General features: G+C 48.5%; 1 protein-coding gene and 1 long non-coding RNA gene across 2 annotated transcripts in view; both read left to right on the top strand.

The window, feature by feature from the left end:
- Positions 1–528: 528 nt before the first annotated feature.
- LOC136610887 (uncharacterized) overlaps positions 529–25465 on the top strand; it is a 96693-nt gene continuing 71756 nt past the window's right edge. The window contains exons 1-3 of the long non-coding RNA XR_010790190.1: positions 529–660; positions 13724–13875; positions 14660–14772. This is a non-coding gene — a long non-coding RNA (uncharacterized lncRNA). The remainder of the gene's footprint in view (positions 661–13723; positions 13876–14659; positions 14773–25465) is intronic.
- LOC136613171 (uncharacterized) overlaps positions 22750–25465 on the top strand; it is a 32997-nt gene continuing 30281 nt past the window's right edge. Inside the window, exons 1-2 of the mRNA XM_066594014.1 lie at positions 22750–22759; positions 23666–24052. Of these exons, the coding sequence (XP_066450111.1) occupies positions 22750–22759; positions 23666–24052 (397 nt within the window). The remainder of the gene's footprint in view (positions 22760–23665; positions 24053–25465) is intronic.

Below are 25465 nucleotides of genomic sequence, written 5' to 3'. Positions count from 1 at the left end.
TTTTTTTGTGAGTCTTTTTTTGTAGAAAAAATTCTTTTTGGTAATAATAAATTTTTTTGATAATAAATATATTGTGTTGCTGTATGTTCTGCCTTGGTTGGGCATGTGTTGAAAGTCTCCTATAAAACAAACTCCTGTAGAAATAATATGGCACGTTTTAAGGTTTATAGCTTCCGTTTAAAAGATTCACTGGGACTATCATAATAAGTTAGAGATATGCCTTAACAATATAGAATATCCCATGAGTGATTATCTATCTAATTATGTGTTGGACGTGAGAGGGTTAAATATAGCCCAAAAGAATAAATCAGCATAACTATGAGATGATGCCAGTGAAATATATCCCAATGATCTAAAACTGATAGTGGGAGCCCATGGTGGATATCTGTGAGACACTGTAACATTCTGAGTGATGATGTGATCCCCCTGATAGATGCCAGATAGAACGCTGTTAACTCTGAGCCGAAGAGGACTCGGTATGGGAGTTTGAGCACCTCCCCTGTGATGACAGATGCAGTGATGCAAGGAGTGGGGGCGGAGCCTTAGTTCCGGCATCACATGTGCTCTCAGGTACTTCCGGATTCAACACATGTCCAACAATGGCGTCTGCATAGGAAATACTCATGGAGAAGTGCCTATGGGATCTGCCTATGTGTCAAGGTATGCCTCATCTGTTGTATACTCTTTTAATTAATATATGTTGTTGATTGGTTAGTAGGTGTATATATAGATTACTGGTTTGGTAGAACACATGAAGCTTGACAAAGACCATCTATGTAACGGTCGAAACGTCGCTGTATTTCATGATGATGTGATGTTCTGATGGAAATATAAGTCTTTATTGCACCTGAAGATCTGGACTCTGCTGCCTATTTTCCTTTTCTACACTGCTGTATTCAACAACTGACACAGATAACAATCTGCCCATCTGTTAAACTTGACCTTCTATTTTAATATAGTTTATTAAAAGTTTTGTTTTAATATTTGTCATTATACCTCTATGCCTGCTCCGACCCCTGTGTAGTGGCCAGTACTTGAAACTGCAGGCTGGCATCTCACTGATTTCAATGGGAGCTGCACCTGCAGTTACAAAAGCTACGACAAAGGCGTTGGAGCAGCCTCTTCCACTTCAATCTCTGTTTAAACCGACACTCTGAGCCGGTGCCTGATCGGTCAGCTGATTGGCTGGGGTCCACTGCTTGGGACCCCGACTGATCAACTACTGATGCTCTGTCCTGATGATCTATCATCAATAGTATTTCCACCTGGAAAACCCCTTTAACATTTTGCAGTCCTTAGCCATCTCATTAGGCAGTTAAGGGCTATCAAAACCTTGTGTCAGCCAATCAGCATGCTTAAAGTGTATCTGCACATTCAGAGGACTTTTCGGAATAAGCAGCCATGTGTACATAAGGTATAATACTATATCTGATTTGCATGTTTCCTAGCTATCACATTAGATTTCACATTAGCACAAATTATCTTCAAATGCAATGACCATTAATCATCATAGGTTGGGGCGTGGCCTGAATGCCGACCGAGCCAGTCGCACCTTACTGAGCTCTCCTGGCTTAATCTCTTCCCTAGCGACTCACAAGCGACAGAAAGAGGGAACAATCAGCTTATCAGCATCAGCAGAGATAGGAGACACAGCTGAGATGTTTAAAAGGAGGACATCCAAACACCCTCCACACAGAGTGTCGGATTTCTTCACAGCCCGCACTGCCGGCAGAGACGGAGCAGCAGTCACTGACAGCCCCCCCTCCCTCCTCCTAACACTGAGGGAGAAGATGTGAGCCCTGCAACTGCCGCTGCTTGCTCTGAAGAAGCTAACACTGCCAGCACTGAGACAGGAGGAAGCGCTGGAGGCTCTGCACAGCGCAGACTACCACAGGCACCCCGAGAACAGCGTCAGAGAAGGGTGAGTGGAGAAACCTTCCCCCATAATTCAGGCGGGAAAGCAGATAAAATGGCGCCCACAGCTAAATCTCAGAGAGAGGGAAACCCTTCCCCCTCCTCAAGCCCAGAAAAACAAAGGCCAAGAATAACCTCACCATCCCCCTCAACCCCTAACCTGTACTTATCTGAGGATCCGATGCTAACCCTCCCTTCCTCAGACCAACCTGCTTCGGAACTCTTTATTAAAAATATAATGGTTGCGCTGAGAAAATCAATGCACAATGATTTTAATCTGCTATCATCCGCTGTAAACGCATCCCTCCAAGATTTGGGCGAGCGTACGGAGCATATAGAAAACAAGATGGAGGAGTTAACCACCTCTCATAACAATTTGATTGACTCTCTTTATTCCTTAGAAGACGAAGTTACCACCATTAAAAATAAGCTAGCGGATTTAGAAGATAGGAACAGGCGTAACAACATAAAGTTCCGTGGGATACCAGAGAACATTAACCAATCCAACTTGAATAAACACTAGAGATGAGCGAGCACCAAAATGCTCGGGTGCTCGTTACTCGGGACGAAATTATCGCGATGCTCGAGGGTTCGTTTCGAATAACGAACCCCATTGAAGTCAATGGGCGACCCGAGCACTTTTGTATATCGCCGATGCTCGCTAAGGTTTCCTTGTGTGAAAATCTGGGCAATTCAAGAAAGTGATGGGAACGACACAGCAACGGATAGGGTAGGCGAGGGGCTACATGTTGGGCTGCATCTCAAGTTCACATGTCCCACTATTAAGCCACAATAGCGGCAAGAGTGCCCCCCCCCCTGCCAACAACTTTTACTTCTGAAAAGCCCTCATTAGCAATGCATACCTTAGCTAAGCACCACACTACCTCCAACAAAGCACAATCACTGCCTGCATGACACTCCGCTGCCACTTCTCCTGGGTTACATGCTGCCCAACCGCCTCCCCTCCCCCCCACAGCGCACACCAAAGTGTTTATGCGCAGCCTTCAGCTGCCCTCATGCCACACCACCCTCATGTCTATTTAGAAGTGCGTCTGCCATGAGGAGAAACCGCAGGCACACACTGCAGAGGGCTGGCACGGCTAGGCAGCGACCCTCTTTAAAAGGGGCGGGGCGATAGCCCACAATGCTGTACAGAAGCAATGAGAAATAGAATCCTGTGCCACCGCCATCAGGAGCTGCACACGTGGGCATAGCAATGGGGAACCTATGTGCCACACACTATTCATTCTGTCAAGGTGTCTGCATGCCCCAGTCAGACCGGGCTTTTTAATTCATAGACACAGGCAGGTACAACTCCCTATTGTGAAGTCCCTGTGGACCCACAGCATGGGTGGGTGCCAGGAAGCCACCGGCGGTACATAGAAATATCCCATTGCATTGCCCAATACAGCAGAGGTAGTAATGTCGTGCTTAATACAGGTGGGCTTCGGCCCACACTGCATGCCCCAGTCAGACTGGGGTTCTTTACAAGTGGACACATGTAGGTTAAACTCCGTGTGCACCTACAGCATGGGTGGCTCCCTGGAACCCACCGGCGGTACACAAAAATATCCCATTGCATTGCCCAACACAGCTGAGGTAGTAATGTCGTGCTTAATGCAGGTGGGCTTCGGCCCACACTGCATGCCCCAATCAGACTGGGGTTCTTTACAAGTGGAAACAGATGCATTTATAATTCCCTGTGGACCCACAGCATGGGTGGGTGCCAGGAAGCCACCGGCGGTACACAGAAATATCCCATTGCATTGCCCAACACAGCTGAGGTAGTAATGTCGTGCTTAATGCAGGTGGGCTTCGGCCCACACTGCATGCCCCAGTCAGACTGGGGTTCTTTACAAGTGGAAACAGATGCATTTATAATTCCCTGTGGACCCACAGCATGGGTGGGTGCCAGGAAGCCACCGGCGGTACACAAAAATATCCCATTGCATTGCCCAACACAGCTGAGGTAGTAATGTCGTGCTTAATGCAGGTGGGCTCCGGCCAACACTGCATGCCCCAGTCAGACTGGTAATATGTACCTTAACAGTAACCGCGTTGGTGGTAATGTGGTGGTGACTGCGGACCTAGTAGCGCGGTTTTATTTTGTTGGTTTTCGGAATGTGGCCAGGATTAAGTGGGCCGTGGCGGGGGGGAATGGTGGGGGGGCTCTCTTGTTCTGTCGGTAAAGGTGAAATTCTTGGACTGCCACCATACGAACCAATGCAAAGGCATTTGCCAAGAATGTTTTCATTGTTGGAGGAGGAGGGGGATGTTTTTGAGGCACTACGTGTCCTCTCCACGTGTCCGTGGTTATATGCACCTTAACAGTAACAGCGTTGGTGGGAAATGGCCTCGCCGCCATCATGTCTTTGGGAAGCCTCTGTTTCCACACCCCAGAGACATACCATTAGCAGCAGTATAGGCAGAGCCCAGAATTAGTAACATTTCAGCCGTAGCATTAGCGACAGGCCCCACTAACATATCACTAGCAGCATTCTAGGGGGAGCACAGTCTTAGTTCCATTTCAGTAATAGTAGCAGCCTACACAGGCCCCAGTAAAAATTCCGAAGCAGCAGTATAGGAGGAGCATAGTCTTAGTTCCATTTAAGTCATTGTAGCAGCCTACACAGGCCCCAGGAACAATTCCGAAGCAGCAGTATAGTGGGAGCGCAGTCTTAGTTCCATTTCAGTAGCTGCAGTATAGGCAAGGCCCAAGTTACATTTATGTAGCTAAAGTGCAGGCCAACCCCACACACCTTTCTGTACCATGAGTGCAGGCGAAGAACATAGAAATTGCTATGATTACACTGTAGGTGAGGGCCCCAAAAAAATTGGTGTACCAACAGTACTAATGTACCTCAGTAAAAATTGGCCATGCCCAACCAAGATGGCAGGTGAAACCCATTAATCGCTTTGGTTAATGTGGCTTAAGTGGTAACTAGGCCTGGAGGCAGCCAAGTGTAACGAAAAATTGGTTCAAGTTAAAGTTCCAACGCTTTTAAGCGCATTGAAACGTATAAAAATTTTTAAGAACAATTCTATGAGTGAGCCTTGTGGCCCTAAGAAAAATTGCCCGTTCAGCGTGATTACGTGAGGTTTCAGGAGGAGGAGCAGGAGGAGGAGGAGGAATATTAGACACAGATTGATGAAGCAGAAATGTCCCCGTTTTGGATGGTGAGAGAGAACGTAGCTTCCATCCGCGGGTGCAGCCTACGTATCGCTGCTGTCCGCTGGTGGAGAAGAGAAGTCTGGCGAAATCCAGGCTTTGTTCATCTTGATGAGTGTTAGCCTGTCGGCACTGTCGGTTGACAGGCGGGTACGCTAATCTGTGATGATTCCCCCAGCCGCACTAAACACCCTCTCCGACAAGACGCTAGCCGCAGGACAAGCAAGCACCTCCAGGGCATGCAGCGCTAGTTCAGGCCACGTGTCCAGCTTCGACACCTAGTAGTTGTAGGTGGCAGAGGCGTCACGGAGGACGGTCGTGCGATCGGCTACGTACTCCCTCACCATCCTTTTACAGTGCTCCCGCCGACTCAGCCTTGACTGGGGAGCGGTGACACAGTCTTGCTGGGGAGCCATAAAGCTGTCCAGGCCCTTAAAGACTGTTGCACTGCCTGGGCTGAAATTGCTGCTCGATCTCCGCACCTCCCCTGCTACATGGCCCTCGGAACTGTGCCTTCTGCCACTAGCGCTGTCGGATGGGAATTTTACCATCAGCTTGTCCGCAAGGGTCCTGTGGTATAGCAACACTCTCGAATCCCTTTCCTCTTCGGGAATGAGAGTGGGCAGGTTCTCCTTATAGCGTGGGTCGAGCAGTGTTACACCCAGTAATCCGTAGTGGCCAGAATGCATGCAACGCGAGGGTCACGAGAAAGGCATCCTAACATGAAGTCAGCCATGTGTGCCAGGGTACCTGTACGCAACACATGGCTGTCTTCACTAGGAAGATCACTTTCAGGATCCTCCTCCTCCTCCTCCTCAGGCCATACACGCTGAAAGGATGACAGGCAAGCAGCATGTGTACCGTCATCAGTGGGCCAAGCTGTCTCTTCCCCCTCCTCCTCATCCTCCTCATGCTCCTCCTCCTCCTCCTGTACGCGCTGAGATATAGACAGGAGGGTGCTCTGACTATCCAGCGACATACTGTCTTCCCCCGCCTCCGTTTCTGAGCGCAAAGCATCTGCCTTTATGCTTTGCAGGGAACTTCTCAAGATGCATAGCAGAGGAATGGTGACGTTAATGATTGCAGCATCGCCGGTCACCACCTGGGTAGACTGCTCAAAGTTTCCAAGGACCTGGCAGATGTCTGCCAACCAGGCCCACTCTTCTGAAAGGAATTGAGGAGGCTGACTCCCACTGCGCCGCCCATGTTGGAGTTGGTATTCCACTATAGCTCTACGCTGCTCATAGAGCCTGGCCAACATGTGGAGCGTAGAGTTCCACCGTGTGGGCACGTCGCACAGCAGTCGGTGCACTGGCAGATTAAAGCGATGTTGCAGGGTGCGCAGGGTGGCAGCGTCCGTGTGGGACTTGCGGAAATGTGCGCAGAGCCGGCGCACCTTTCCAAGCAGGTCTGACAAGCGTGGGTAGCTTTTCAGAAAGCGCTGAACCACCAAATTAAAGACGTGGGCCAGGCATGGCACGTGCGTGAAGCTGCCGAGCTGCAGAGCCGCCACCAGGTTACGGCCGTTGTCACACACGACCATGCCCGGTTGGAGGCTCAGCGGCGCAAGCCAGCGGTCGGTCTGCTCGGTCAGACCCTGCAGCAGTTCGTGGGCCGTGTGCCTCTTATCTCCTAAGCTGAGTAGTTTCAGCACGGCCTGCTGACGCTTGCCCACCGCTGTGCTGCCACGCCGCGCGACACCGACTGCTGGCGACGTGCTGCTGCTGACACATCTTGATTGCGAGACAGAGGTTGCGGAGGAGGAGGAGGAGGAGGGTGCTTTAGTGGAGGAAGCATACACCGCCGCAGATACCACCACCGAGCTGGGGCCCGCAAGTCTGGGGGTGGGTAGGACGTGAGCGGTCCCAGGCTCTGACTCTGTCCTAGCCTCCACTAAATTCACCCAATGTGCCGTCAGGGAGATGTAGTGGCCCTGCCCGCCTGTGCTTGTCCACGTGTCCGTTGTTAAGTGGACCTTGGCAGTAACCGCGTTGGTGAGGGCGCGTACAATGTTGCGGGAGACGTGGTCGTGCAGGGCTGGGACGGCACATCGGGAAAAGTAGTGGCGACTGGGAACTGAGTAGCGCGGAGCCGCCGCCTCCATCATACTTTTGAAGGACTCCGTTTCCACAACCCTATACGGCAGCATCTCAAGGCAGATAAATTTTGCTATGTGGACGGTTAACGCTTGAGCGTGCGGGTGCGTGGTGGCGTACTTGCGCTTGCGCTCCAACAGTTGCGCTAGCGACGGCTGGACGGTGCGCTGAACTACACTGGTGGATGGGGCCAAGGACAGCTGAGGTGAGGGTGTGGGTGCAGGCCATGAGACGGTAGTGCCTGTGTCCTGAGAGGGGGGTTGGATCTCAGTGGCAGGTTGGGGCACAGGGGGAGAGGCAGCGGGGCAAACTGGAGGCGGTGAACGGCCTTCGTCCAACCTTGTGGGGTGCTTGGCCATCATATGTCTGCGCATGCTGGTGGTGGTGAGGCTGTTGGTGGTGGCTCCCCGGCTGATCTTGGCGCAACAAAGGTTGCACACCACTGTTCGTCGGTCGTCAGGCGTCTCTGTGAAAAACTGCCAGACCTTAGAGCACCTTGGCCTCTGCAGGGTGGCATGGCGCAAGGGTGCGCTTTGGGAAACAGTTGGTGGATTATTCGGTCTGGCCCTGCCTCTACCCCTGGCCACCGCACTGCCTCTTGCAACCTGCCCTGCTGCTGCCCTTGCCTCCCCCTCTGAAGACCTGTCCTGAGTAGGCATTGCAAACCAGGTGGGGTCAGTCACCTCATCGTCCTGCTGCTCTTCCTCAGAATCCTCTGTGCGCTCCTCCCTCGGACTTACTGCCCTCACTACTACCTGACTGAAAGACAACTGTGTCTCATCGTCATCGTCCTCCTCTCCCACTGAAAGGTCTTGAGACTGTTGGCGGAAGTCCCCAGCCTCATCCCCCGGACCCCGGGAACTTTGCAATGGTTGGACATCAGTGACGATAAACTCCTCTGGTGGGAGAGGAACCACTGCTGCCCAATCTGAGCATGGGCCCGAGAACAGTTCCTGGGAGTCTTCACGCAGCTGAGCATGTGTCATTGGAGTGGAGTGAGGAGGCTGGGAGGAAGGAGGAGCAGCAGACAGAGGATTCTGATTTGCAGCAGTGGACGGCGCAGAACTGTGGGTGGACGATAGGTTGCTCGAAGCACTTTCTGCCATCCAGGACAGGACCTGCTCACACTGCTCATTTTCTAATAAAGGTCTCCCGCGTGGACCCATGAATTGTGCGATGAATGTCGGGACGCCAGAAACGTGCCTCTCTCCTAATCGGGCAGCAGTCGGCTGCGATACACCTGTATCAGGAGCTCGGCCAGTGCCCACACCCTGACTTGGGCCTCCGCGTCCTCGGCCACGTCCACGTCCTCTAGGCCTACCCCTACCCCTCAGCATGCTGTATTACCAGTGATTTGATTTCCCAGGCAGGAAAGAAATTGGCGCAAGCCTGCAGGCCAAATATACTTTTTTCCCTTTTGTTTAAAAGGAAAGGCACACTGTTATTATTCAATGAATAATAAGTTTAATAACTGTGTTGTGGCCCAGCAAATGTGTCACAGAACTTTAGTGTGGCAGAGTTATTAACTGTGGCAGAGCCGGTATTTCCCAGGCAGGAAAGAAATTGGCGCAAGCCTGCAGTCAACCGTAGGTGGTTGCGTCTGATTTTTTAATGTTATCCATGCAGCACACACATACCCAGAGCCCTTAGGACTGACAGAGGCAGGCCAAATATAATTTTTTTCACTTTTTTTAAAACGAAAGGCCCCACTGCGTATATTCAATGAATAATAACTGTGTTGTGCCCCTGCAAATGTGTCACAGAACTTTAGTGTTGCAGAGTTATTAACTGTGGCAGAGCCGGTATTTCCCAGGCAGGAAAGAAATTGGCGCAAGCCTGCAGTCAACCGTAGGTGGTTGTGTCTGATTTTTTTACGTTATCCACGCAGCACACACGTACCCAGAGCCCTTAGGACTGACAGAGGCAGGCCAAATATAATTTTTTTCACTTTTTTTAAAACGAAAGGCCCCACTGCGTATATTCAATGAATAATAACTGTGTTTTTGCCCTGCCTACACAATTCTGTCCCTGTAGTATCAATGGAGGGTGCAATGCTCTGCACAGCCGATTTTGAGGGAAAAAAAATTTTGCAACACTGCTAACAGCAGCCAGCACAGTACTGCACACGGTTAAATATGGCCCTAGAAAGGACCGTTGAGGTTCTTGAAGGCTACACTCACTCCTAACACTCTCCCTGCCTAAGCACCACTTCTGTCCCTAATGCTGGGTGCAATGCTCTGCACAGCCGATTTTGAGAAAAAAAAAAAAAAACACTGCTAACAGCAGCCAGCACACAGGTAGATGTGGCCCTAAGAAGGACCTTTGGGGTTCTTGAAGCCTACACTCACTACAAACACTCTCCCTACAGCAACTCCAACACAATAGCACTTTCCCTCAGCTAACTCACAAGGCATCTGAGGCGAGCCGCGGGAGGGGCCGATTTTTATACTCGGGTGACATCTGATCTTCCCAGCCACTCACAGCAGGGGGGTGGTATAGGGCTGGAACAACACAGGAGGAAGTTGTAATGCCTTCCCTGTCTTTCAATTGGCCAGAAAAGCGCGCTAACGTCTCAGAGATGAAATTGAAAGTAACCCGAACACCGCGTGGTGCTCGTTACGAGTAACGAGCATCCCGAACACCCTAATATTCGCCCGAGTATCGAGCTCGGACGAGTACGTTCGCTCATCTCTAATAAACACCTTTCTCAGCTCATTAACGCCATTCTCCCAGATATACCAGAATCTGAACGGATCATTGATAGAGCCCACAGACTCCCCAAACCAAACTTTCTCCCTGCTGAAACCTCAAGAGATGTCATAGCACGTATTCATTTCTTTCATGTAAAAGAAGCTATGATGCAGGCATCCAGAAAAATGGGCACTCTCCCAGAACCTTTCACAAAAATTCAGATGTTTGCTGATTTATCTCAAGCAACAATTCAAGCAAGAAAATTCTTCGTTCCGATCACCGCAGCCCTACGCACAAATAAAACCCTATACAAATGGGGTTTCCCAACAAAATTATTAATCCATAAAGAGGGGTCTCTCCATGTGATTTCATCTCCTCAAGAAGGCAACAAAATCCTAACATCATGGAATATCTCCATACCAAAGGATGTGCAAAACACCACAGATGCAAGATCAAGCAAAATCCCTAATTCCTGGGCCCGAACAACAACCACTTGAAAACCAATCCCGGTTGGATCTCATACTCTCACATCTCTCGACTCTCCTTACTCTGAGTAAATTTTCCCAAAGTACTCCAAGTGGAAGAGATTGACTTTAGGTGAACTTTTACCCGTTCCCCACAAGTATGCAGGCAATAATCCCTGCTTTCCACACTGTTCTATGTTTCTGCTTTGTTCTCTTACCTTATCTTTGCAGGAATCAAGATTTAAGTGCTACAACTCTTCGACTTAATGTTGCCTTTCCAGCAGTATGTATAAGCATTAATGTTGTTGTTGTTATTGTTTACACGGTCTTTTACTATTCTCAGTGTAGTACCGGTCACTTAATTAATAGCCATGTCACTTAAACTTACATCCCAAAATGCAAGGGGGTTAAACTCACCTTTTAAAAGAGCGTCAATATGGAAAGATGCCAGACAATCAGGGGCAGAAGTGATATGCGTACAAGAAACTCACTTCTCTTTCTCAGCATGTCCAAAATTCACCAACAAAAACTTCCCTCTAATATATATGTCCTGTGCCCCTAAAAAGCAAGCGGGAGTTCTGATTGCTTTCAAATCAAATATTAATTTTATTCACAAAACAAGCCTCGTAGACCCAAAGGGCAGATACCTTGCTGTGGCTGGCACTATAAATGAGTGTCCCATCACGATCGCTAATATCTACGCTCCAAACAAATCGCAAATCTTCTTTTTAAACAGGACAATAAAGAAAATAAAAAGAATACAAATGGGAAAGTTGATAATTTGTGGCGATTTTAATAGCATCCCGGATAGAAATCTAGATTCAACAAACAAACATAGGACCTCCCCCACACTCTTTCCTTGGCTACACAAAGAGGCATTATATGACTCATTCAGATGCCTAAACTCCTCATCTAGAGAATTTACCCATTTCTCCCACAGGCACAAATCATTCTCGCGTATCGACCTGTTCCTAGTAGATAGATGGACCCTCCCATTAGTCACCTCCTCAGAAATAGGTACAGCCACATGGTCGGACCACGCCCCAATAACATTAAAAATAAATTTAGGACACCCCAAAATAAACACAAAAATTTGGCGCATCAATGTCCCTCTAATTAAATCTCCAAAGAACAAAAACACAATAACCAAAGCTTTAGAGGAATACTTTAGTTTAAATGAAGACCCAGAGATAAGCCCCTTCACCCTATGGAACGGCCATAAAGCGGTTATCCGGGGCATACTAATCAAACTAAACTCCCAACACAGAAGAAATAAACAAAAGTCAATAGATGAACTCCTAAGTCAAATACAAATAATTGAAAAGAGATTACAAACATCCCCTTTGAATACAGATCAAATAGAATTGAGCAATCTTAGAAGAAAATTACGGGCTATTCTTATAGAAGAACACAATAAAAACCATATGTTTATGAAAGCCAATTACTACTCTCATCATAATAGGCCGTCCAAACTGATGTCAAATAAAGTAAATCTCCAAATTTGATGCATATCCCATGCCCAGGGTTGATGAATTAATTGAGAGACTAGGTAATGCCATATATATCACCACACTTGACCTTACCAAAGGATACTGGCAAATACCTCTGACTGACAAGACCAAAGAGAAGACGGCCTTCTCAACCCCAAGGGCTTGTTTCAGTACAAAGACATGCTGTTTGGACTATATGGCGCGCCTGCTACCTTTCAAAGGTTAATGGATCAGATTTTGAGGTCTCACCGTAACTATTCTGCGTACCTAGACAATGTCGTAGTCTATAGTACCAATTGGGAGAGTCACCTTGGGAAGGTGCATGCAGTCATGGATGCCATAAAAGGGGCAGGTTTAACCATAAACCCTGGAAAATGTGCACTGACCCTGGAGGAAGCCAAGTACCTTGGCTATGTTATTGGCCATGGCGTCATTAAACCCTAGGTCAACAAGGTAGAGGCCATACAGACATGGCCTAGACCTCCAACAAAAAAACAGGTCAGAGCCTTTTTAGGAATGACTGGGTACTACCATAGGTTTGCCTAGATTGCAGCACCACATACGGATTTAACTAAAGGGGGCAAGTCGGTAATGGTTGCATGGACAGCCAAGGCTGAGCAGGCCTTTCAAAGTTTAAATTCTGCTCTTTGGCCAAAAGCCAGTGTTGATAACGGGCCAACTTCTCAAGAGTTTATTGTGCAGACAGATGATTCTAATGTAGGGCTGGGTGCAGTGTTGTCCCAGTCTATAAATGGGGAAGAACATCCAGTACTGTATTTAAGCTGGAAGCTTTTTCCTGCAGAGAAGAATTACGCTGTTGTTGAACGTGAATGTTTAGCAGTAAAATGGGCACTGGAAACATTGAGTTACTATCTCTTGGGGAGAGAGTGCAGATTGGTGTCAGACCATGCCCCCTTGACCTGGATGAAGCAAAATAAGTGAAAGAATGCGAGGGTAATGAGGTGGTTTCTTTCGCTTCAAAACTTCAAGTTCACCCTCGAATATAGACCCGGCAAGTCACAAGGTAATGCTGATGCTCTGTCTAGGGTACATTGTCTGATCACCAAGAAGACCCAGCCCTCCGGTCTGGAGAAGAGGGGGGGGGGGGATATGTAGGCAGTTGAAGGGCGAGGTTGTGGATGGAGTATATCTCCCTCCCAGGCGTTTAGTCTGGACAGGGTGGCGGTACAGTCCACAACTTCACCCTAGTTCTAAGGAAGCTCAGCTGTAGGCACTGACTCCGTTACTGGAGCATCAAAGACTGCAACTCCAGGGAGTCAGTGTCTAACAGCCTGAGGAGGAATCCATCTGAGCACCCTGCGTGGTGCAGCATTGCATCTGTTTTCTGTATGGACTTTTGTGTTGTTTTTCTTTGTTGCCTGGAGCACACTTTAAATAAAGGCTGAAGTAAGTTTTTATGCACTTTTGGAGTCCAGAGTGTCGTTACCGACCCCACCCCTTGAGAGACATTGCCACAGTGGTAAAACAAAATATTTTTCACAATGGCTGGAATTTTAGACCTTATTCTGGGTATTTTTGTGCCACTGGTTCAGAAATTACCATCCATAGCGTTCTAACATCTCTAGTTTTTAGACATCGCTGATGTCATTATCTATTGTTCTTCTGATAACTTTATTTTCACGCCAGCATTAGTTTACTGCAAGTAATCGTGATACTTATGATTTTGCTGATGTTCTGTTGATGTTATTGTTTGTATAGGAACTTTACATGACATGCTTCATTTCTGTTATTAGCGTTAAAATATCGAGTCAAAGGCCCAGTACAACAGAATCGGGAATGTGCTACTGAGGTCCATTGATTGTTCCCCTAGCAAGCTCAGCATCAAGTTAATAAATTGTTTGATTGGATGATGGATGTGAGCCCCTTTTATTCCCACAGTGCTTAGACTGAGTTTGGAAACCAGAAAAAAAGCTATTTAATGACAGCAGAAGACAAAGCCATGTCTGAGAGGCCAATCCTGACAAGCCGGAGCTTGGATGATGACATGAACATAAGGTTTCCCTAGGAAAACTCTGACGCTAAGGCTGCAGGTAGGCCCCTGCTCCCCCCCCCCCCCCTCCTCAGATTCTACAATAGCTGCAATATGATCCTGATCCAGTTGACCTGGACACTGCTCCATGCCAGCTCTTTGAAATATAAAAAGGCATCAATGGGATTAATCAGAGTTAGTGGATGCGTCTTTTTGGACAATTGGTGTAACTTGAGCATCAAATTGCATTACGTACACAGTCATTTGGCTCAATTTCCACTTTGTCTTGGTGATGTAAGGGATGTTCAGGGTGAGTGATTTCACAAGGAAATTAGGACCATGGAAGAACATTGCCATAGATGATAGGATACACATGTGATAGCGGACTACTGTTGGAGCTTCCAGCAACATATCTCAGTGAAGAAACATCTGTTTTGCTGTTCATGTCTAGGCTCCTTGGCATTTATCTACATACCTTCAGCAGAGACTGGCATTCATTACATGTACAATACAATATGCATACATGTCTAAATTTATATGGATATATGTCATATCTTGATTAGCAGACTTGATGGAGCAAAACTATTGTCACTTTGAGAATCCATAACCCTAAAATATCCCCAACAGATTCTAATATCTCAGTCACCAAAAATTGTGTTCCCCAGTGTGATCCAACTTTTAACATGTTGAAAACATTGCCAATTACTTTCTAACTTTTCTTTCAGCGGATATTATTTTTTCCCCCCTTCATTACTCCTAATTCTAAAGAAACCTCCTCAGTCTTTACATCTGACTTCCTATTTTAGTCTCTTCCTCTTTCTTCATATAAGTAAACATATATTTAGTAATAAACAGAACAAGCTTCCTGTGGATTTCTGATGAACATTCGTACATTCTCCAGACCGTCCTCCACCATCTACGATGAGACTTTCCCTCCTGATCTTCTGTTGCTTCCAAGGTAAGAGAAGCAGCCGGGAACATAACATTTTACATCCCAGAGCAGCAGACACAGATGGGGATGTGGGAGATGAGAAGACGGGTCTGCATAATGTATTATCTCTATTTCAGAATAGCCCCTGCCACAAGATGACTGCTATATTTCATACAGTATACTGCATGGTGGCTCAGTGGTTAACTCTGTTGCTTTGCAGCATGGGGGTCCTCCATTTAAATCCCACCAAGGATAACATCTGTATTTAATTTGCATGTTCTCTCTGTGTTTGGTTTGGTTTCCTATATACAAAAAGATGAATATTGATTGTGGGCCGTAATGGGGACAAAGCCCAGTATCGAGCAATGTAAGGTGCTGCTTAATATGCATGTGCTATATAAATAAAGGTTCACCCTAGAGATGAGCGAGCACCAAAATGCTCGGGTGCTCATTACTCAAGACGAAATTTTCGCGATGCTCGAGGGTTCGTTTCGAGTAACGAACCCCATTGAAGTCAATGGGCGACTCGAGCGTTTTTGTATATCGCCGATGCTTGCTAAGGTTTTCATTTGTGAAAATCTGGGCAATTCAAGAAAGTGATGAAAACGACACAGCAACGGATAGGGCAGGCGAGGGGCTACATGTTGGGCTGCATCTCAAGTTCCCAGGTCCCACTATTAAGCCACAATAGCGGCAAGAGTGGGCCCCCCCTCCCAACAATTTTTACTTCTGAAAAACCCTCATTAGCAAGGCATACCTTAGCTAAGCACCACACTACCTCCAACAAAGCACAATCACTGCCTGCATGACACTCCGCTGCCACTTCTCCTGGGTTACATGCTGCCCCCCCCCCCCCCCCCGCACGACCCAGTGTCCACAGCGCACACCAAAGTGTCCCTGCGCAGCCTTCAGCTGGCCTCATGCCACACCACCCTCATGTCTATTTATAAGTGCGTCTGCCATGAGGAGGAACCGCAGGCACACACTGCAGAGGGTTGGCACGGCTAGGCAACGACCCTCTTTAAAAGGGGCGGGGCGATAGCCCACAATGCTGTACAGAAGCAATGAGAAATATAATCCTGTGCCACCACCATCAGGAGCTGCACACGTGGTCATAGCAATGGGGAACCTATGTGCCACACACTATTCATTCTGTCAAGGTGTCTGCATGCCCCAGTCAGACCGGGGTTTTTTATAAATAGTCACAGGCAGGTACAACTCCGCAATGGGAATTCCGTGTGGACCGACAGCATGGGTGGGTCCCAGGAAGCCACCGGCGGTACATAAACATATCCCATTGTAGTGCCCTTGACAGCAAAGCTAACGTCAGGTTTAATGCAGATGGGCTTCGGCCCACACTGCATGCCCCAGTCAGACTGGGGTTCTTTAGAAGAGGACACATGCAGTTACAAGTCCGTGTGGACCGACAGCATGGGTGGGTCCCAGGAAGCCACCGGCGGTACATAAATATATCCCATTGCAGTGCCCTGGACAGCAAAGCTAACGTCAGGTTTAATGCAGTTGGGCTTCGGCCCACACTGCATGCCCCAGTCAGACTGGGGTTCTTTAGAAGTGGACACATGCAGTTACAACTCCCTGTGGACCCACAGCATGGGTGGCTCCCTGGAACCCACCAGCGGTACATAAATATATCCCATTGCAGTGCCCATCACAGCTGAGGTAATGTCATGTTTAATGCAGGTGGGCTAAAAATTACTAGGATTACACTGTATGCGAGGGCCCAAAAAAATTGGTGTACCAACAGTACTAATGTACCTCAGAAAAATTGCCCATGCCCAACCAAGAGGGCAGGTGAAACCCATTTATCGCTTTGGTTAATGTGGCTTAATTTGTAACTAGGCCTGGAGGCAGCCCAGTTAAAATAAAAATTGGTTCAGGTGCAAGTTTCAACGCTTTAGGGCGCCCACCCACTGGCGATTTTTTTCCCTGCGAAATTCGCAGCATTTTTTTCTCTGCAGTGGTCTATGGGACTTGTAATGTTAAAATCGCGATCGCGCAAAATCGCAATTTACCGCGAAATCGCGATTTTGCGCGATCGCGATTTTAACATTACAAGTCCCATAGACCCCTGCAGAGAAAAAAATGCTGCGAATTTCGCAGGGAAAAAAAATCGCCAGTGGGTGGGCGCCCTTAATGAGAATTGAAACGTATAAACATTGTTTACAAAAGTAATATGACTGAGCCTTGTGGGCCTAAGAAAAACTGCCCGTTCAGCGTGATTACGTGAGGTTTCAGGAGGAGGAGCAGGAGGAGGAGGATGAATATAATACACAGATTGATGAAGCTAAAAGGTCCACGTTTTTTATGGTGATAGGGTACCTGTACGCAACACATGGCTGTCCTCACTAGGAAGATCACTTTCAGGATCCTCCTCCTCCTCCTCAGGCCATACACGCTGAAAGGATGACAGGCAAGCAGCATGGGTACTCTCAGCAGTGGGCCAAGCTGTCTCTTCCCCCTCCTCCTCATCCTTCTCATGCTCCTCCTCCTCCTCCTCAACACGCTGAGATATAGACAGGAGGGTGCTCTGACTATCCAGCGGCATACTGTCTTCTCTGCCTCCGTTTCCGAGCGCAAAGCGTCTGCCTTAATGCTTTGCAGGGAACTTATCAAGAGGCATAGCAGAGGAATGGTGACGCTAATGATTGCAGCATCGCCGCTCACCATCTGGGTAGACTCCTCAAAGTTTCCAAGGACCTGGCAGATGTCTGCCAACCAGGCCCACTCTTCTGTAAAGAATTGAGGAGGCTGACTCCCACTACGCCGCCCATGTTGGAGTTGGTATTCCACTATAGCTCCACGCTGCTCATAGAGCCTGGCCAACATGTGGAGCGTAGAGTTCCACCGTGTGGGCACGTCGCACAGCAGTTGGTGCACTGGCAGATTAAACCGATGTTGCAGGGTGCGCAGGGTGGCAGCGTCCGTCTTGGACTTGCGGAAATGTGCGCAGAGCCGGCGCACCTTTACGAGCAGGTCTGACAAGCGTGGGTAGCTTTTCAGAAACTGTTGAACCACCAAATTAAAGACGTGGGCCAGGCATGGCACGTGCGTGAGGCTGCCGAGCTGCAGTGACGCCACCAGGTTACGGCCGTTGTCACACACGACCATGACCGGTTGGAGGCTCAGCGGCGAAAGCCAGCGGTCGGTCTGCTCTGTCAGACCCTGCAGCAGTTCGTGGCCCATGTGCCTCTTCTCTCCTAAGCTAAGTAGTTTCAGTACGGCCTGCTGACGCTTGCCCCACGCTGTGCTGCCACGCCGCGTGACACCGACTGCTGGCGACGTGCTGCTGCTGACACATCTTGATTGCGAGACAGAGGTTGCATAGGAGGAGGAGGAGGAGGAGGGTGGTTTAGTGGAGGAAGCATACACCACCGCAGATACCAGCACCGAGCTGGGGCCCGCAATTCTGGGGGTGGGTAGGACGTGAGCGGTCCCAAGCTCTGACTCGGTCCCAGCCTCCACTAAATTCACCCAATGTGCCTTCAGGGAGATATAGTGGCCCTGTCCGCCTGTGCTTGTCCACGTGTCCGTTGTTAAGTGGACCTTGGCAGTAACCGCGTTGGTGAGGGCGCGTACAATGTTGCGGGAGATGTGGTCGTGCAGGGTTGGGACGGCACATCGGGAAAAATAGTGGCGACTGGGAACCAAGTAGCGCGGGGCCGCCGCCACCATCATGTGTTTGAAAGCCTCCGTTTCCACAAGCCTATACGGCAGCATCTCCAGGCTGATCAATTTGGCTATGTGCACGTTTAACGCTTGAGCGTGCGGGTGAATGGCCTTTGTCCCACCTTATGGGGTGCTTGGCCATCATATGTCTGCGCATGCTGGTGGTGGTGAGGCTGGTGGTGGTGGCTCCACAGCTGATCTTGGCGCGACAAACCTTGCACACCACAGTTCGTTGGTCGGCTGCACTCTCAGTGAAAAACTGCCACACCTTTGAGCACCTCGGCCTCTGCAGGGTGGCATGGCGCAAGGGGGCGCTTTTGGGAAACAGTTGGTGGATTATTCGGTCTGGCCCTGCCTCTACCCCTGGCCACCGCACTGCTTCTTCCAACCTGCCCTGCTGCTGCACTTGCCTCCCCCTCTGAAGACCTGTCCTCAGTAGGCTTAGCAAACCAGGTGGGGTCAGTCACCTCATCGTCCAGCTGCTCTTCCTCCGAATCCTCTGTGGGCTCCTCCTTCGGACTTACTCCAATTACTACTACCTGAGTGATAGACAACTGTGTCTCATCGTCATCGTCCTCCTCACCCACTGAAAGCTCTTGAGACAGTTGCCGGAAGTCCCCAGCCTCATCCCCCGGACCCCGGGAACTTTCCAAAGGTTGGGCACCGGTCACGACAAACTCCTCCGGTGGGAGAGGAACCATTGCTGCCCATTCTGGGCAGGGGCCCGAGAACAGTTCCTGGGAGTCTGCCTGCTCCTCAGAATGTGTCATTGTAATGGAGTGAGGAGGCTGGGAGGAAGGAGGAGCAGCAGCCAGAGGATTCAGAGTTGCAGCAGTGGACGGCGTAGAAGTCTGGGTGGTCGATAGATTGCTGGATGCACTTTCTGCCATCCACGACAGAACCTGCTCACACTGCTCATTTTCTAATAAAGGTCTGCCGCGTGGACCCATTAATTGTGAGATGAATCTGGAGACACCAGAAACTTGCCTCTCTCCTAATCCCACAGCAGTTGGCTGCGATACACCTGGATCAGGAGCTCGGCCTGTGCCCACACCCTGACTTGGGCCTCCGCGTCCTCGCCCGTGTCCACGTCCTCTAGGCCTACCCCTACCCCTCAGCATGGTGTATTACCAGTAGTGCAGAAACAGAACGCTGTAATTAAATGTGCCGCTTATTGGCCTGTGGTTGGAGGCTGACTTCGCTTACGGAACGCACAGCAGAGCCAGGAAAGAATTTTGCGCACGCCTGTAGTGAGACGTAGGTGCGTATGACTGAGCTAGTGGAATTCACAGCACAGAAGCAGTCAAGTGGCCAAACGCCACTAGTAGGCCTTAAGTATTTAGCTTCTATTTTTTGAAAGGCAGAGCTGAGACAGCAGACAGATACTGTAGGCAGCGTATATATGTATACTGTTTCAATGTGGACGGGATGACGGCGGTGATGTAACGGGCAACGCAGAGCCCAGAAACACTTTTGCGCACGCCTGTAGTGAGACGTAGGTGCGTATGACTGAGCTACTGGAATTCACAGCGCAGAAGCAGTCAAGTAGCCAAACGCCACTAGTAGGCCTTAAGTATTTTGCTTCTATTTTTTGAAAGGCAGAGCTGAGACAGTAGACAGATACTGTAGGCAGGGTATATATGTATACTGTTTCAATGTGGACGGGATGACGGCGGTGATGTAACGGCAACGCAGAGCCAGGAAACACTTTTTTTGCGCAAGCCTGCTGTAACACTTAGCTGCGTATTAATTAGGACTACTACCCCCAGCAGACACGCAGTACACTGAAGACGGTCACAGGCAGCCCAAATGTAGTTTTTTTCCCAAATTTGTTTGAAAAAACCCACTGCCTATATAGACAGTATATTTATTTCACCTTTCCCACTGTCCCTGCCTCACCAGTACTGGCCCTATACTATGTACAATGACTGCAGACTGAGGATGCAATGCTCTGCACGGCCGATATACAAAAAAAAAAAAAATGTGCAACACTGCTAAAAGCAGCCTCAACAGAACTGTACACGGTTAGATGTGGCCCTAAGAAGGACCGTTGGGGTTCTTGAAGCCTAATATTACACCTAACACTGTCCCTATAGCAGCAGCAGCACTTTCCCTGAGCTCTGTCAGAATGCATGTGTGGCGAGCCGCGGGAGGGGCCGATTTATATACTCGGGTGACACCTGATCTCCCCAGCCACTCACTGCAGGGGGGTGGTATAGGGCTGGAACATCACAGGTGGAAGTTGTAATGCCTTCCCTGTCTTTCTATTGGCCAGAAAAGCGCGCTAACGTCTCAGAGATGAAAGTGAAAGTAACTCGAACATCGCGTGGTGCTCGACCTCGAGTAACGAGCATCTCGAACACCCTAATACTCGAACGAGCATCAAGCTCGGACGAGTACGTTCGCTCATCTCTAGTTCACCCTTACAGTATGTGGTATCTAGTGACATTCAGTGTATGTTAGCTCCATCTCTTGCTATAAGATTTGTTTCATACACTTAATTGTCCTTTAATAACACTGATGCAAATAACACAAAAAGCCTCAATAATAGATCAGGAGAAAACTGCTGGAATATCAGATATATTTATAGTGAAAACACAGAAGTATACAGCTCTGAGTGTTGGGCTTGGCTGGTGTTAGCTATGTGTGATCTGCCTGGTGCTAAAGGGGGCACCAGGCAGATGGAGGCTGTAGTTTTCCTTTCTTTCTCCTTTATCAATTCAATTGATCTGTGTAGTTATTCTAAAAAAATCAAATAAACTGAGAATGTTTAAAAACAAAAGTTGTAATAAAATTTTTTGTTTTTGTAAGGGTGGTTTCATACCTACGTAAGGGCTCTGTTCAGGGTTTCCATAAAAAAACCTGAAGCAAAACTGAACAGAAAGCAGATTGAAAGCCTTCAGTTTAATTGAAAACCCACTGAAATCAATGGGGGGAAAAACTTCAGTTCATTCCAGTTTTACATCCTCCAAAAACTGAGCAGTGAGATGGTAGCCCAGAACTAAGCTTTAAGGCCGCCTGCAGACGGGCGGAAATTCCGCAGCGGGATTTCCGCCGCTGGAAGCCTGCATAGGATTGCTTTAACAAACTCAATCCTATGCAGACAGCCGCGGTTTGGCCGCGCGACATCTCGCGCGGCAAACAAACCGCGGCATGCTCTATTTCTGTGCGCGGCTCACAGATCCCCGCACAGAAACATCACTCACCCGCCGCCGACTCCAGTCTGCGCATGCACTAGCTGCCCGGCAGCTGGTACATGAAAGATCCGGAGCTGCGGGGCGCGGGTGAGTACGCGCTGCTCTCTGCAGGCGCTCAGGTCGGGTCCCACGGTGAGAATTCTCACAGCCGGATCCGACCCGGACGGTCTGCAGGCGGCCTAACGCAGGTGTGAAACCACCCTCAGTCTAGAGTCCACCTCATATTTTGATACTTGTGTCACCCACAATCTCCCGTGACAAGGGCTGGCCCTTTATCTATGTAGAACACAGACGTGCATCCCAAAAATTAATGTGTGGGGGGGGGGGGGGTGAGTGCTGAGCCTGCTGCTTATACTACACAGAAACCATACGGAGACTTACCTCATATGTTCTCCCAATAAGTTTTCAACAGCACCACTTTTCCCAGGGTTCAATCTCTCATTCTCCCACAAGCCTTGCTTCCATCTCCTGGTCACCGTTTCTTGCATCTCAAGGCTTATATCTCACATGTTTATGTTCAGTAGACATTTCTGACCGTACCCCGGGTCCTTTACACACTCACTCCAGCGGTAGGGCACTTGCCCCACCAGCACCCTGACTCTCTCCAGGGCTCCTTCTATAGGACCTCTCCCACAGTCCACTCCACTAGTCCAGTCTAGTTTAGGACTGTGTCATCAGGCCACATCTCAGGCCTGCAGGGCAACCAGTTTGCACTGAAGCTGTCTCACCGGCCCACAAAGACAGTTTTGCCCTCGCAATACTAATCAGGACCAAACTAAAGCCTTTTCCTGGGTCTGCGCACAGCGCCGCTCACCCCAACACTGGTTCCCATACAGGGCTGACAATTACCACAGACCCAGCAGACGTCACTGATATAACCACATGTGCTGACACATGGCTGGCCTTAGGGGTATGTGACCTGTATGGCTGCACAGAGTGCAACACCCTCTCAGAGGGCAAGGGGCGCCATAATAGCACCCCACCACGCCTGAAGATCGCACTTACCCGCACCTGGTCTATCATCCTAGCGGCTCCACAACTGAGCCTGTCTGATAGCAGTGGAGATCCATGTAGACTTACGGGGATACAAGACCTGAGATTTGAGGAGGAGAGGGGCCTAATGGGTGATGGTAAGTGCTGGCATGGTGGGGGGCAGGCAGAGAACCTACTGTGGAGAGGGGGGAATCCATACAGCTATATTGTGAGGATATATACATATATACTATAAATAGGAAAAAATAATGCAAATCGTATTGAGTTAAAGAATAAAGCTGATATATTATTTATACCACAGAGTGAGCAGAGGAAAAAGAAGAAGAAAAAAACAATGCCAGAATTGCTGTTTGTTGTTCATCTGTCACCCAAAAAATGCCGACTCTTGGGCAGGGTTCACACAGGGCAGATTTGCCGCGGTTTTGCCACGGTTTTTCCGTTGCGGTTTTGCAGCAGAAGAACTGCTTCTGTGGCAAAACCACTTCAAAGATTAAGTTGGGCTTGCGGATTTTCCTGCGGCTTTTCCCGCGGAAAAATCTGCAAGCGTTTTTTTCCGCAGCGCTTTCTTACTTTTTGACGCATATTTTGGTACGGATTTTGCTGCGTCCATAGAGGTCTATGGACAAAAAAGCGCTGCGGAAAAGACAGTAGAATGGACATGCTGCATCTTTGAAAACCGCGCCGCAGTTGCATTTCCACACTGCGGCTGTGCGGAAAAAATCCACACTGTGAGAACAGCTTTTTGGCAAATCTCATTTGTGCTGCATTACACTGCAAACGCAGCGGTTTTGCCGCAGTGCGGATATGCAACTGCAATCCGCAGCAAAACCGCAGCAAATCCGCACTGTGTGAACCCAGCCTTACAATGATACCATATTATATACCAGCTTGTTGACCTAGTACACAGTTCAGCACAACATTCATGTCTGAGGAGTCTCCTACCAACAGATGAGGATGTCATTATTCTGAAACTACCCAGTATTAATAGTTATTACTGATTTATCATTTCATCTTCCTCTCCTTTCTCTCTGTGGTCATTACAGGGACATGTTGGGCGTCAGATTACTGCATTCACCAACCAAAGACCCTCTATGTGAAGGAGGGAGAATCAGTCACCATCCCGTGTTCTTACACCTATCCTGAGTACTGGAAAGGGAGGTCACGGGTTACAGTAACTTGGGGGGAGCGTGATGGAATATTCTGCAATAATATCAAGAAAAACATCACAGACCATTCTGGGAATATTACTGATGAGTATAAAGACCGGATCTCTGCAGTTCATCATCCTGATAACCGGACGGCGTCTATCACAATCCGAGGACTGAAGGCTGCAGATGGAACCACGTTCTGCTGTAGAGTAATTAGATTTACAGCTGGCTCTGCACCGTTCACCTGGTATGACGTTTATGGGACTTCTCTCGTTTTTCCAGGTAAGATATTTCCTACAATCCTGTAGATTTATGGTGACATGTAGGTAAATAATCCATCAGTGATGAGAAGAGATGAGAGTTTATAGAGTTCAGGACTATAAGGATAAATACAGATATTAGAGTTATCATAGATTTATATACTTCAACCACTTCATGTAATGTTGAACCTTCATACGGTGCAACCAATTTGTTGCAATAGTTTGGGGACAATAATCACACTTTTGACAAATTTAAATAAAACCTGACTTTTAGGCTTTAACATGGGCAAAAAAAATCACACGATTTTCTCATGATGCAACAGCGATACAAACAACGTATATGTAAAGCTCATGCTGTCCAATGGGTTCCTTCACATTAGCGATGTTTTGTAGGCTGCTACGCTGTGAGAAAACAAATCGATGCATGCTGAATATTTCCACGATTTGCTCGAGAACCAATCAGAGCCAGTGCTTCCTGGAGGTGTGATTTTTGAACCACCTGACCAGGAAGTGTTGGCTAAAGACTACAAATAAGTGTGGCTGAAATGCCAGAGGAAAAGCTCAAATGAGGTGGTTGGGATGTTTGTAAACTTCTCCCATTTGTCACCTGTACTATTATTTTTGAGGACATTGTCCCAATTAATGTTGTCATTAGTAATTCTGGGCTGATCAAATTTTGCTTTACTAAAGTTTCTTTTTGGCGCTCCCTGATGAGGCTTCTTGTTGAATGACAACTGGAAATGAATTATATTTTGGTCACTATTTTCCAAGTGTCCCTCTACCTCCACCCCCATGATACTGTCCGGTTTGTCAGTAAATAATAAGTCCAGGACGGCCCTCCCTCTAGTTGGCTCCCGTACAGGTTGGGTAAGGTAGTTGTCTTTAATTGTTCTGAAGAACTTATCACTAGAGATGAGCGAACCTACTCGTTTCGAGTAATTACTCGATCGAGCACCGCGATTTTCGAGTACTTCAGTACTCGGGTGAAAAGATTCGGGGGGCGCCGGGGGGCGGGGGGAGGCGCGGCGGAGCGGGGGGTAGCAGCGGGGAACAGGGGGGAGCCCTCTCTCTCTCCCTCCCCCCCCCCCACTCCCCGCTGCAACCCCCCACTCACCCACGGCGCCCCCCGAATCTTTTCGCCCGAGTATGGAAGTACTCGAAAATTGCGGTGCTCGGGCGAAAAAGGGTCGTGGTCGAGTAGGTTCGCTCATCTCTACTTATCACCCTTGTGAGATTCGCAGGTTTCGTCTTCCCATATTATATCCGGAAAATTAAAGTCCCCCATAATAATTACTTCATTGTGGTTTGACACCTCTTCTATTTGCATTATTAATACGTTTTCAGTTTCCTCTGTTATTTTCGGTGGCCTATAGAAAAGCCCTATCAGAATTTGTTATTTTTCCTTCTGTGTATTTCTACTCACAGAGATTCCTCG

The sequence above is a fragment of the Eleutherodactylus coqui genome, chromosome 2, assembly GCF_035609145.1.
Source record: "Eleutherodactylus coqui strain aEleCoq1 chromosome 2, aEleCoq1.hap1, whole genome shotgun sequence".
NCBI lineage: Eukaryota > Metazoa > Chordata > Amphibia > Anura > Eleutherodactylidae > Eleutherodactylus > Eleutherodactylus coqui.
The sequence above is the reverse complement of the archived record's forward strand: the minus strand, read 5'-3'. Positions and strand labels throughout refer to the sequence as shown.